This window comes from Borostomias antarcticus (genome assembly GCF_949987555.1).
Source record: "Borostomias antarcticus genome assembly, chromosome: 24".
Taxonomy (NCBI): Eukaryota; Metazoa; Chordata; class Actinopteri; order Stomiiformes; family Stomiidae; genus Borostomias; species Borostomias antarcticus.
Genome location: NC_140257.1, coordinates 8,827,800 through 8,840,516, shown reverse-complemented (window position 1 = coordinate 8,840,516; position 12,717 = coordinate 8,827,800). Strand labels below are relative to the sequence as shown.

Here is a 12,717-nt window from a genome sequence, read left to right as displayed (position 1 = left end):
GATAGACATGAGAGAGAGAGGCAGAGAGACATGAGAGAGAGAGGCAGAGAGACATGGGAGAGAGAGGCAGAGAGTCATGGGAGAGAGAGGCAGAGAGACATGAGAGAGAGAGAGGCAGAGAGACATGAGAGAGAGAGAGAGGCAGAGAGACATGGGAGAGAGAGAGAGGGAGAGAGACATGGGAGAGAGAGGCAGAGAGACGTGGGAGAGAGAGGCAGAGAGACATGGGAGAGAGAGAGGCAGAGAGACATGAGAGAGAGAGAGAGGCAGAGAGACATGGGAGAGAGAGAGAGGGAGAGAGACATGGGAGAGAGAGGCAGAGAGACGTGGGAGAGAGAGGCAGAGAGACATGGGAGAGAGAGGCAGAGGCTCGTCCCTGGATCACCTTGACCAGCTCGAAGGGGAAGCGCTCGTGGAAGATGCGGTTGATCTTGGCCCCGCCGGACAGCTCCACGGTGTCCACCTGGTCACCTGACCCCTCGATCCTCTTCTCAAAGTCCACGGAGAACTGCTGCACCATCCTGCGAAAACACACACCGGCCGGACCCGTTAAAAGAGCTCACCTCTCTGAGTTTATTTATTCGGGGATTCGTTTCTAGAGATGGTTTGGAGGGCCGGGTCGTTGGGGAGGGGGGGGGGGGTACAGTAGTCCTCTACTCACTGCAGAAGGGCCTTGGTCTTGCGGGAGGGGTCGTCGGGGCGGAAGTGGCGGTATTCCTCGGCCTCCTTGTCCAGGGCCAGCAGCTGGCTCTGCAGCTTACTGCGGAAGGCCGGCAGGGTGTCCCGGATGTGGTTGGTCAGTTGCTATGGAAGCATGACACAAGTTAACAACAAAAATCCTTAATATGACACCACGAAGCACCTGTGTTTTTGGGTTTACACGGGGAGGCTTCATAATCCGGGGGGGGGCGGGGTACAGAATGCGTCACACGAGAACGCGACAAGCCACGGGATCGTAATGAAGTACGCGTTGACGTTTTACGTGAGTTACCTTGACGTGATACGGCTATGAACGTTTCATTGGCTGCCGACTGAGACATGAAGTCATTGAGCTCTGTGTTCAGAGAGAGAGAGAGAGAGAGAGAGAGAGAGAGAGAGAGAGAGAGAGAGAGAGAGGGAGGGAGGCAGCAGTCTCCCACCTGGTTCAGGATCTTCTGCAGGCGAGGGGTGCCCATGCTGTCGGCCATATGCCTGTAGGAGGCATGGGACAGGAAGAACGTCCTCTCGGCAGCCAATGCCGCCTTGATGTCCTTCTTCCCGTCTATGTCCTTCTGACTGCGGTTCACCACTCCGATGTACCCTGGGGACACCCGTGCGAGGGTGGGGGTGGGGGGTGGGGGGTGGAGGGTGTAAACGATACAACAGGATGTGAGAGAGAGAGAGAGAGAGAGAGAGAGAGAGAGAGAGAGAGAAAGAGAGAGAGAGTGAGAGAGAAAGAAAAGTCTGGAATTACAAGCAATGAAACGCGAGTAGAAAAAGAGCTCTAGGATGGACAGAATCGATTTGTCGCAGGACTGGGAGAGAGATTAGGGATGAGAGAGTGAAAGAGAGGGTGGAAGAGATACAAAGGTAGTATTTTATGTAAAGATGTAAAGGTAGTATTTTATGTAAAGATGTAAAGGTAGTATTTTATGTAAAGATGTAAAGGTAGTATTTTATGTGAAGATGTAAAGGTAGTATTTTATGTAAAGATGTAAAGGTAGTATTTTATGTAAAGATGTAAAGGTAGTATTTTATGTGAAGATGTAAAGGTAGTATTTTATGTAAAGATGTAAAGGTAGTATTTTATGTGAAGATGTAAAGGTAGTATTTTATGTGAAGATGTAAAGGTAGTATTTTATGTAAAGATGTAAAGGTAGTATTTTATGTGAAGATGTAAAGGTAGTATTTTATGTAAAGTTGTAAAGGTAGTATTTTATGTGAAGATGTAAAGGTAGTATTTTATCTAAAGATGTAAAGGTAGTATTTTATGTGAAGATGTAAAGGAAGTATTTTATGTGAAGATGTAAAGGAAGTATTTTATGTGAAGATGTAAAGGTAGATTTTATGTGAAGATGTAAAGGTAGTATATTATGTGAAGATGTAAAGGTAGTATTTTATGTGAAGATGTAAAGGTAGTATTTTATGTGAAGATGTAAAGGTAGATTTTATGTGAAGATGTAAAGGTAGTATTTTATGTGAAGATGTAAAGGTAGTATTTTATGTGAAGATGTAAAGGTAGTATTTTATGTGAAGATGTAAAGGTAGATTTTATGTGAAGATGTAAAGGTAGTATTTTATGTGAAGATGTAAAGGTAGTATTTTATGTGAAGATGTAAAGGTAGTATTTTATGTGAAGATGTAAAGGTAGTATTATATGTGAAGATGTAAACGTAGTATTTTATGTGAAGATGTAAAGGTAGTATTTTATGTTGGTAGATAACGAGGTGAGAGAGAGCGGAAGGTAGAGAGAGGAAGTGACCCACCTCTGCGTAGGGGCAGCAGCTTGTTCTCCAGCACCTCCCGGGCGTCCGTGCCCTCGTCCATCAGGTCCAGCTTGGTGATCACTCCTATGGTCCGCTGGCCTGGGGGTGGGGAGAGGGTCAAAGGGCAAAGGGTGAAGGGTCAAAACATTCCTGTCCCCTGAGTCTGAAACAAATCCCTTGAAACCTAAACAGAAATGTGCCTGGCTTGTAAAAGTAAACAAACTGAACTAACACCAATACAACCCCTCAACTGGGATTCTATACAAAAAAGCGACTCATGTCTGGAGACTCAAACCATAGCTCGACCCCCGAGTCTTCCGTGTCGTCTGCGTTCTCCCTCACCCTGCGGATCCACGTCTTTGGCCAGTTTGAGGGCGTCTGAGTTGGCCAGGTCGGTGTTGGCTGGGGTGACGGCCAGGATCAGGCAGCTCTCCCTGCAGATGAACTGCATGATCATGTCTCTGATCTGCTGCTCGATGTCCACCGGCTGGTCGCCCACCGGAACCTTGGTGATGCCGGGGAGGTCGATCAAGGTCAGGTTCAGCACTGCAGCGGGCGAGAGAGGACGGCAGTTGTGAGTTAACGCCGCCGCGACCGCCGGCGCAATCAGGAAGCGGCGAACGACTTCAGGAAGTGAACTGAAGCTGAAAGACAGGACGCTGCATGTACCGGGCCGTGACACTATACCGCCTGGTGTGACCGTCAAGAGTGGGGGGGGCGTCTCACCGTGGGGGGAGTACACACGCAGGTTGATGGGGACGGGAGAGATGCCTTTATTGGCTCCGGTGATGCGGTCAGTCTCCGCCTCAATCTCCTGCCGGACCTCATCGAAGTCTGTGAACTTCTTCCCTTTGCAGTGTAAGAACTCGGCCCATTCTGGAAGTATACAAGGGAACAACATTTCTTTATTTATACCTGTATTCATAACCCAAGGAGCCCGTTCCAGAAAGCAGGTTTAACAAATCCTGAGTCTGACCCTGAACTCTGAGTTGATTAACCCTGAGATGGGTTCCAGAAAAGCGGATCCAAGCAAATGGCAAAAAACTGAATGGTGCAGCCTACATGCCGATTAGAAAGGCATGTTCATTGAAACAATAAACATATTAATTGTATTTATATTTTCAGGAAATAAAAAAGACCCAATGAAATGTGAATGATTTGTCTATTTGACTGGTGGGGGTGGAGTGAAGTGTAAAGTGATTCTGCAGAATGTTGTTTAGATAAATCCTCAAACCTCAATGCATAGTATTTGTTTTACTTATTGTATTCATTTAGTACATTTTGTAGCCTATGTTGTTGCTGTTATTGTGTCATTTTGTCTAAATTATTCTTCTATAATTATTATCTTGTCTACTTGTCTTTTTCTTATATAAGTGCTGTACTGCGTTGTTTGAAAGGTTGCTGTATAAATACAATAATTATCATTATTATAAACGATAGAGTGATGAAAAATGGTAAGGTTCGATTAGATAATGATTAACAGGGAATGATGGCCCATCTAATTGGGGTCTCAAAACCCTCTCTGGGCTATGAGAATTAATTCGGCATCAACATCGATTAGGTAAATGAGGAAATGTGCCACAGCTGCTTCATACTCAGCACAAGATTAGATTAGAATCAAATCACTGGGACAATGAAATGCAGTCACAACGAGATGCAGTAGCCTAAGCCTAGACATTGAGAATGGCGATTTTTCTTAAATGTGTATCATAACGATCCAATAACATATTTCTTTGCATCTACATTAAACTAATCTACCCCCCTTCTCCCCCCTTCTCCCCTAGTCCGAGTGTCTCTAGTTCTCGCCCCTCCTTGTGTTCCCTAGATCCCACTATTGTTTTATGTTCCCTTCTGTAGTTCCTAGCCCCTAGTTCCCAGTCCCAGTCCTCCCTCCTGTCCTAGTTCTCCCTGCCCTGGCGTTCTGTGTTTGTTTCCAGTGTTGTCGTTCCTCCCTCTCTCTGGCGCCCCCTGGTGACATTTTTTGTGTTTTAATTTGTTTAACCCTTTGTTATCTGTCCCTTGTGTTCTGATTAGTTTCACCTGTGTCTCGTTGTTTCTTGGCGCACACCTGTTACGCATTCCTTGATTGTTCTCCTGTGTATATGAGCCCTCATGTCTTCCCTGGTCTTTGTCGGTCCATTGTTTCATGTTAGTGCATTTCTCCCCCTGGTCCTGTGTTTTTTGACCTTTCTGGATTAAACCTTCAACCTGCACTGCCTGCCTCTGTCCTGCGTTTGGGTCCAACCACCATCACCACCAAACCCTAACATATTCCAACAGATACAAAATAAATAAATAAATGTGCATGGTTATTTGCACTGGCAGCCCTGTTGCATATCACTACTAGAGAAACTCAGGGTTTATAAAAGAAAACCTGCCAGCGAGCAGGCTAGGTTCACAGAGCAAGTTACTGTACGATGGGAAGTTTTGGAACTGACCCAGAGTTCGAGTTAACTCTCTTTCTGGAACGGGTTTGAGTTGCCTCTCTTTCTGGAACGAAAAACCCAGTTTCCCTCATCTCAGAGTTAGCACACTGAGAGGTTTCACTAAACCTACTTTCTGGAATACCCCCAAGGAAGAACCCATTGAGACACAGGATCTCTTTTTCAAGGGTGATTAAGAAGGCAGCAGTCAATCAATAAAGTGTAGAACATACTACGCAAAACATAGTGATAATACAAATACACAATAACAATACAAATACACAATAACAATACATCAGTAACTGCAGATCCAGCCTAAAAAAACAAATACACTCCTCAGCTTTGAGCAAGAATAGTAAATTCCCCAAGGGACACTAAAACAACAAAGCAAAGTGAACTTTGTAACATATTCCATGCCTCTGGAGCACAATAGGAGCAGACTTCCCTAGCTCCACAACATAATAGTAACAGACATGTGTGTGTGTGTGTGTGTGTGTGTGTGTGTGTGTGTGTGTGTGTGTGTGTGTGTGTGTGTGCGTGTGTGTGTAATGGATACTCACCTGCATTGGCACTGATAAGCTGCAGGACAAGGGGTCTACGGGTGACAATCCCGGAGCCACGGGGCAGGAAGTCCCTGAGGAAAGACAGCCAATCAGGACAGTCACACTGAGAAGAGGAAGGACTGAAATAGATAGGATATCTTTTGTGACAAATAATATTATGTGATATAATATTATATAATATTAAGGGATGGTTAGGGGGTCTTTGGAGGAGCTCTTGTAATATGCAAATACACACAAACTGAATTTCTCTGTTGCCACTGTCACCAGACCTTAGTTTGAAATCACTTCATTCTGCCTCTGTTTCTCCTACAGTGCGTTTAGCAAAACACAACACTTCACAGGAGTGTGTGTGTGTGTGTGTGTGTGTGTGTGTGTGTGTGTGTGTGTGCGTGTGCTTGTGCGTGTGTGTACGTGTGTACGTGTGTGTATGTGTGTGTGTGTGTGTGTGTGTGTGTGCTTGTGCGTGTGTGTACGTGTGTATGTGTGTGTATGTGTGTGTATGTGTGTGTGTGTGTGTGCGTGTATGTGTGTGTGTGCTTGTGCGTGTATGTGTGTGTGTATGTGTGTGTGTGTGTGTGTGTGTGTGTGTGTGTGGCACACAACAATGCCCAGATGTACACTCATGCTTTCTCCTGCCCCTCACAAGTTATACTAAAGAAGACTAAAGAACCAATTGAAACACATACAGTATTGATCCTGAGACCTCCCTCATTTCAGCTACCCCCCCCCCCCCATCATTTGGATGACTCCAGATCCTGTCCATTCAGCATGGTGGGAGCCAGCTCCAGACAGATGGGTCGTTACTCAGCATCACAGGTGTCAGGGGACATAGGGCCTTGATAGACGATGCTGACAAAGTCTGTGCATTGATCAGTAGCTATAGATACCAGGGATGCCCTGCCCAGGACCCACAACACCGTCTGTCACTCAACTGCTATCTTTTTACAAACTGTTTAGTCCACATTCAGCTAGAGAGCAGAGAACTAGGCTATGGAGAGAAGATGATCTCAAACAAAATATATCTGTACTGTATATCTGTACAGTATATTTGCAGTTCTTGTATATTGCATTCTGTGGCACGATTGCAAAGTTCATCTGTATATTTACATTTCTGTATATTGTACTGTATAATATATTTATAAAGGAATATAAATGTATTAATATTTTTGTATTTAGTTTCTTAATCTTCTTTGATGTCCCATGATTGTGGCTGTTGTAATAGTCCAGTCACAAACTAACAGTATCTACCTACTTAAATTATTTCTTATTTTCTTAATGTTTGTGTGGATCTTAGAACTCAATACAGTTTCATTCCATTAATTTAAAGTTAGCAATACAAATTATAGACTAATGTAATCCTGAACCAAAGCCACAATATATATTACAATTGAAAGGATGGAGTTGACAAGGCCTTTTCAAGCCTATTGTCACACTGTGCTCATAGCAACATGGGTAGGTTTTTGATCATGTAATCTGTAACCCATGAATTAATGAATGATACTATGCATGGATTGGCCAACCTTGTAAGTCAAGACATTTCAAGGGTTGAAATGAGCCTGAAGGTGGCATGACATCCCTGGGGGTTGCTGTAACCCAAATACCAGCTCCACAGCCATACATTCGCTAGGAGTTAAAAATAAGCTCGTGACTAACTACTCTGGCGGATATGAGAACGGGGACACCAAACTGCGCGTCATAGGAAAACAGAACGTGGTGGTACAGTAGGATGAATGGTGGTCACTGGTCACAACAGTCGACGGGTTGGCTTTGTGTCATGTCATCCTCAAGGTTAACAAGAAAGGATTATCTATTTCTGGTGGTCATGACCAGTTACGTGTTGCTCACTTACCTGCCTACAAAGTTCTCAAGCACTGAGCTCTTGCCAGCGCTCTGTCCGCCGACCACCGCGATTTGTGGCAGGTCAAGATTGCAGCTCTGACCGATAGTGCTGAAAGCGTCCTGGAGCTTGTTGACCAGCGGGATGAGGTCTTCCATCCCGCGGTTACCCATGGTGCTTGTGGATGAGGGACTCGAGATCAGCGGACGGAGATGGGGTGGGGGTAGGGGAGGGGGTGCGGTGCTATATTAGTCCAGGCTGCCGCGCTTGTTGATGTAGTGAAGTCATCTAGCGCGCACTGCCCCGAGCCAAGCAAGGATTGAATCGACTGAGGAGAGAGAGAGAGAGAGAGAGAGATGTAGATAGAGGGGGAGAGACAGATAGGGTATTGCGCAGTTGCTTGGCACCACGGCCACGTAGGCTACACCAACACATTTTCCACACACACCATTATTTTCAAGGGCATTCGCAGTATGAGTCGTTGTTACAACCCGGTTCTATATTTACATCTCTAAATCCTTGCGTTCGATTCTATAGTCTAGGCTACGTTTAGGCCTACGCTATCCGGCTGAAATGATTTGCATCGTTTAGAATAATACGTAGCCCAGTAAAACGTTAAATAATAAGTAGCCGAAATAAATAAATAAAATCCTCTTTATTCATTTAAAATTGCGATTACCCTTTCCCAAGGTTCCCTTGGCGCTTTCAATGTCCCAGCAACCCAGCCGCTGTCCAGTCCTGAAGCGGCGCGCAGAACAAGCAACAGCGCCAAGGTCCTGATCCTGTGCGATTAGGCCAACAGGCTACAAGCACCACCTGCTACAACGGAGCATCGATTTGATGAATGACCGATGCAGCAATCATATGTTCAAATGGTTCGTTATGCTTGGATGGACGTCAGTGCCTCATCCCAAACCAAAATTCGCCTCCAACAGATTAATCTTTTTTTTTACGCAGCCGCGATAATTGCGAGGCAGCGCCGCGCCTCGCCATTAAATAGACACGGCAGGTGCCCAATGACAGCCAAGAAGCTGCGGTCGCGGCACACAAACTTGGCTGTGTATTGGCAGAGAGCTGACAGGTTAGGCATAGCAAAGCCCCGCCCCCTGTTTACGTCGTGCAATCTCTGCCTCCGTGACTCATGCGACACGGCTGCGCATCGCCGCACCAGTCGGGATCAGATGCGCTCTTGTGCCCCTGCAGTATAAGAAAATGTCGAATATATAGGCTATATTGGAAGCTGTCACCACGTGGGAGACGGACGGCTATATGTCAATTCCAAGCTTCTTTTAGCCTAACCCTAACATATGGTTGTCTGTATAGGTGTTGAAAGGTCTAGATCGATCTATAGCCTATAATTTTTGGACATAACGTGAGGTCACTGCAGGGCATGGGTGACGGAAGTAGGACTATAGCTCATTTTATTCAGCCTGTATCAGATTAAATACAGCCTGTAATTGTGTCCACCACTGGTTATCAACAATGGCCTCATACATCATACATTTTGATTGGCCAGATCATATTTGTTATGAACAAATGTTGTTTTGTTGGTCATACATTGGACTGTAAAGAGTAATAAAACTATCCAGTCTGTCTTACAATCATCTGTCTGTCAAATATAACTGTGTGGGCAGTTCCCTTTCTTCAACGTGGCCAACACAGCTCTTGATTGGTGCTGGTACTGCACACCTACAGTAGCCTATTATGCTGTACTGCAGACTTCCCACTAGGTGGCGCTGGTGACCAATGGGTTTATCAGAATGAGCCCATTCAACACGATCTGAGATCAACACCTTGCGGCCCTGGTTGATTGCTCATTTTTGACGGAAGGACATTCCGGGCAAATCTAAATGCAAAAAGACTATAAAAATGCATTTTATTAAGATATAACTCCATGTTTGTAATACGCATATTTGATTGTTTTCAGATTATTATAGCATACTGTATTTATTTTTTGTGATAAGGCCTAGGCTACTAATTTTAATTCAGCCTTCATTGTGGTTTTGCTTTTCAGATGTGAATTCCTGCTTTACCCCAGATGTCCCAGCCAAAGCTATACCCAGACAACATCTCCCATGGTACCCAAATGGTCACAAGGCGAGACTTGATTGCAAGAAAGGATATGCCCACGCCCAACTCCACCTGCCCCATGGCTGTCGGACTCAGTGCGTACTGATAGACGGAGCCTGAGAACAGCTGAGCGTAAATGGAGGAAAGGCAAGCTCCCAGAGGACCTTCTTAATTTCCGATCTCTTCTTTCCACATTCTCCTCCTCCCTGTCTGCTGCTAAAGCTGCTTTCTTCCGCCCTAAAATCCTAACCTCTGCTTCCAATCCTAAAAAACTCTTTGAAACCTTCTCTTCACTACTCCAGCCCCCACCTCCTACTCCTCCTGATAACATGTAGAAGTGTCCTTGGGCAAGACACTGAACCCCACATTGTTCCCAATGAGCAGGCTAGCATCTTGCATGGCAGCTGCCACCATTGTGTGTGTGTGTGTGTGTGAATGTGTGAATTAGAGGCCTTCATTGTAAAGAGCTTTGGATAAAAGCGCTATATAAGTGCAGTCAATTCACCATCATATCAAATAAAGACGTTTATTTGTCATTAGTGATTCAATTTCAACAGTTTATTAGAGAATACACCATTAACTGTTTAGATCACATCAATATAACTATAAATACATGTAACCAAGTTGAATTGGTTAAACTCACTCCTCAGTATAAATACCACCAACCCGGGCCATCAAATTACATGTTCATGAATTCAAACCCAGTGTGGGCAAAGTGAGGGTGTATGCTACTACTGATGAGTGATACCTGTACATGCTACTACTGATGAGTGATACCTGTACATATGGGACTGATTTCAACTCATCTGTGTTGTGTTTTCCAAGGCACCCCACTTCACCCACACTGGGTCTCAAACTCGGTCCTCAGACTCCCCAGTGCTGTTCAAACCAGCTACGCCACCGAAAAGCCAGCTATTCAGTGACATAACCTGACATTATTTATACTAGTGGAGTGGGTTTATTCACCTCAATTGGGTTACACATACATATGAATGTCTCAGCTGCAGCATCATATAGAACATGTACATTATAGGGGCCATGTATACGGTAACATTCCTCACCTCTGCTACTGTAGAGAAGTCTTGCAGAGACTAGAATTAGGTATCACACAGTGAATAGTAAGTATTTGGACAGACACCTTTCTTGTGCTATGATAGCAGACGCACGCACGTACGTGCGCACACACAAAGAGCAGACATCACCAGTTCAACTAGGTAGTGATCCTGTGCCCCCCCCCCTCTGCTGTCATGATTAGTCCAGTTTAGCTGTAGCTGTGTTGTGGAAGCGACTGCCCTCGTACTCCCCCTCGTTGGACCTCTTCATTCTCTGGCGGATCCTCAGTTGCTTCAGACGGTTCTTGTCCACCTCTCTCTTCGCCAGGATGAAGCCAATTATACCAGCAGGTAGGCCTATCATCCTGTAGAGACACCAGCTCTACAATATCTCTGGGAAGTCTAAACGTTCTAAACAGTCTTTAAATAACGGAGTGTGTGCGTGTGTGAAAAGGGGCTAAGTTACGCCAGGGTCAGGCCCAGTAAACCCAGGGTTAACCCAAGCCTAGGGTTATACCATTCACACTGCTCTTCTCCTACCCCTGGGTTATATGTCCATTGGAACACACAACTAATACTACTAATAATTCTACTTCAGCCCCGTTTCACACTGGCACATTTTAGCCCCATGTTTGGTCAGTTTTCAGGGTTTGGGTCTCGGGGCTAACCTGGCTCTGGAACAGGACCAGCAAGCCCTAAAATAGTCGGGGTTAGCCCAGTTTGGAATGTGCCAGGGTTGTACCAATGTGAAAGCTCTTACAGCCTGGGGCTCACAGAACAGCTCCCTTATGCTGGGCTCACACTACAGGATTTTTGGGTGGATTTATTCCCGATTCACCCCTCCCAACAGTCGGAGGAGTAATCTGGTCTGGAACGTTGGTCAGTACGGATGTTCGGCCCAGATTATCTTTTAATGTGAGGGATAGATCTGCCCTGATGGGTCTGCGAGCTGATCGGGAGGTTTAAATATTGGATCTGTAAACCCCTCACATTACAAGATCATCTGGGCCGAACCTCGGTACCGATCAACGCTCCAGACCAGATTTGTCCTCCGATTGTCAGGAGGGGTGAAATGGAGACAAATCGGCCCAAAAATCCTGTAGTGTGAGTCCGGCATAAGAGACAACAAAAGCATGGGGTCTCACCAGGCATATGCAATCACCATCATGGGGTTCTTGGCCTTCCTCTTGGGGATGTATTCTGGCCCCTCGTCCTCCTCTTCCTCGTCCATGGCTGCTTTCTTCTCCTCTTTCTGATCGTCGGTCATCTTCTGTGGGTCTGTTTTAGTGCTGGCGGTGGACGTGGAGAGCACGGGGCCAGAGGAGAGGTGCAGTGGTCGGTAGGGCCAGCTGACTCGCCAGTGACCCACCAGGCCCACACACAGAGGCTGCAGGGTTCTTGTTCTGCACCTCGTCCATAGCAGTCGGCATGGCACCAGGCTCAACCCTTAAAACGAGATTTGGTGTTTAAGAAGGGGAGAAGAGGGGAGATGGGAAGATGACTGCAGGAGGATACAACCTGTCTGTCATTGGATGGTCTGCTTACCGGACTGGATGGAGAAAAATACATTTAACACCTAGCTAGATAGCTATTTCTAGCTAAATACTGGCGCAGATGTTTTCACCACTTACGTACTTAAAATATCAAGTCATGTATATGGCTTTTGTTCCATGAGGCTATTTTGGTGTCAAAAAATGTTTTAATGCAGTCCAAACGTATAATACCTCTCAAAAGAACCGTCCTCGCGAACTTCCTACAGGGCGCCGCCATGTTTGTTGTCACATAGGCTTCGCGGACACGTCACGCACGTTTGACGTAACTTTGTAGGCTGAAAAGTTAGCATTTCCGCCATTGCAGGGTGTAGTCCAAATCTCTGGGGAAAATGAATGGGATTTTGGATAATTGCCTAAAAGTCAAAATACATAATTGAAGATGAGTTTGTGCATTTTGAAGCCCTTACTTTCTTCTGATGTCTATGTTGGTCCCTTAGTTGCTTCTGAGGTCTACTGTATGTTGGTCCGATATGCAATATACAGTGTCTATATTTTTGTTTTAGGAGTTTAGGTGGGAGTACTAGTTAAGACAGTAGGTTTATGACATTACATTACAGTCATTTGGACACTTTTATCCAAATCAACTTAAATAATTGCATTTCAAAAAGGAAGTCGGTGTACTACTACTCGCCAGAACTCACAAGTGTATCTCCTTTCTAGACAAGTGATTAAGAGCATAATCTTGTGCTTAAGGCAATAGGAGCTTGAAAAAAGGGCATTATCTTTTTATTGAACGGACCAGACAACCAAAGCA

At 45.3% G+C, this 12,717-nt stretch overlaps 2 protein-coding genes across 2 annotated transcripts in view; both read right to left on the bottom strand.

The window, feature by feature from the left end:
• The window catches only part of dnm3b (dynamin 3b), a gene marked incomplete at both ends in the record, with an annotated part of 17,642 nt that extends 10,181 nt beyond the window's left edge, over nt 1-7,461 (bottom strand). Inside the window, 8 exons of the mRNA XM_084457949.1 lie at nt 386-521; nt 662-804; nt 1,140-1,300; nt 2,466-2,564; nt 2,808-3,011; nt 3,192-3,341; nt 5,449-5,522; nt 7,301-7,461. Coding sequence (XP_084314075.1) covers nt 386-521; nt 662-804; nt 1,140-1,300; nt 2,466-2,564; nt 2,808-3,011; nt 3,192-3,341; nt 5,449-5,522; nt 7,301-7,461 — 1,128 coding nt within the window. The remainder of the gene's footprint in view (nt 1-385; nt 522-661; nt 805-1,139; nt 1,301-2,465; nt 2,565-2,807; nt 3,012-3,191; nt 3,342-5,448; nt 5,523-7,300) is intronic.
• A 2,545-nt stretch (nt 7,462-10,006) lies between these two features.
• LOC311325294 (uncharacterized protein) lies at nt 10,007-12,174 on the bottom strand. The gene is made up of 3 exons (XM_084457959.1): nt 12,135-12,174; nt 11,556-11,856; nt 10,007-10,775 (listed from the first exon to the last, which is right to left on the bottom strand). The coding sequence occupies exons 2-3, from the start codon at nt 11,675-11,677 to the stop codon at nt 10,610-10,612; spliced, it is 288 nt and encodes a 95-aa protein (XP_084314085.1). The 5' UTR covers nt 11,678-11,856; nt 12,135-12,174; the 3' UTR covers nt 10,007-10,609.
• Nucleotides 12,175-12,717: the final 543 nt, after the last annotated feature.

What these genes read in the sequence shown, in the direction of transcription:
- LOC311325294 (XM_084457959.1), bottom strand. Translation starts at nt 11,677, where the DNA reads ATGACCGACGATCAGAAAGAGGAGAAGAAAGCAGCCATGGACGAGGAA. An exon ending in ATGGTGATTGCATATGCCTG is followed by an intron (nt 10,776 to 11,555) that starts GTGAGACCCCAT and finishes GTGTCTCTACAG; the next exon opens with GATGATAGGCCTACCTGCTG.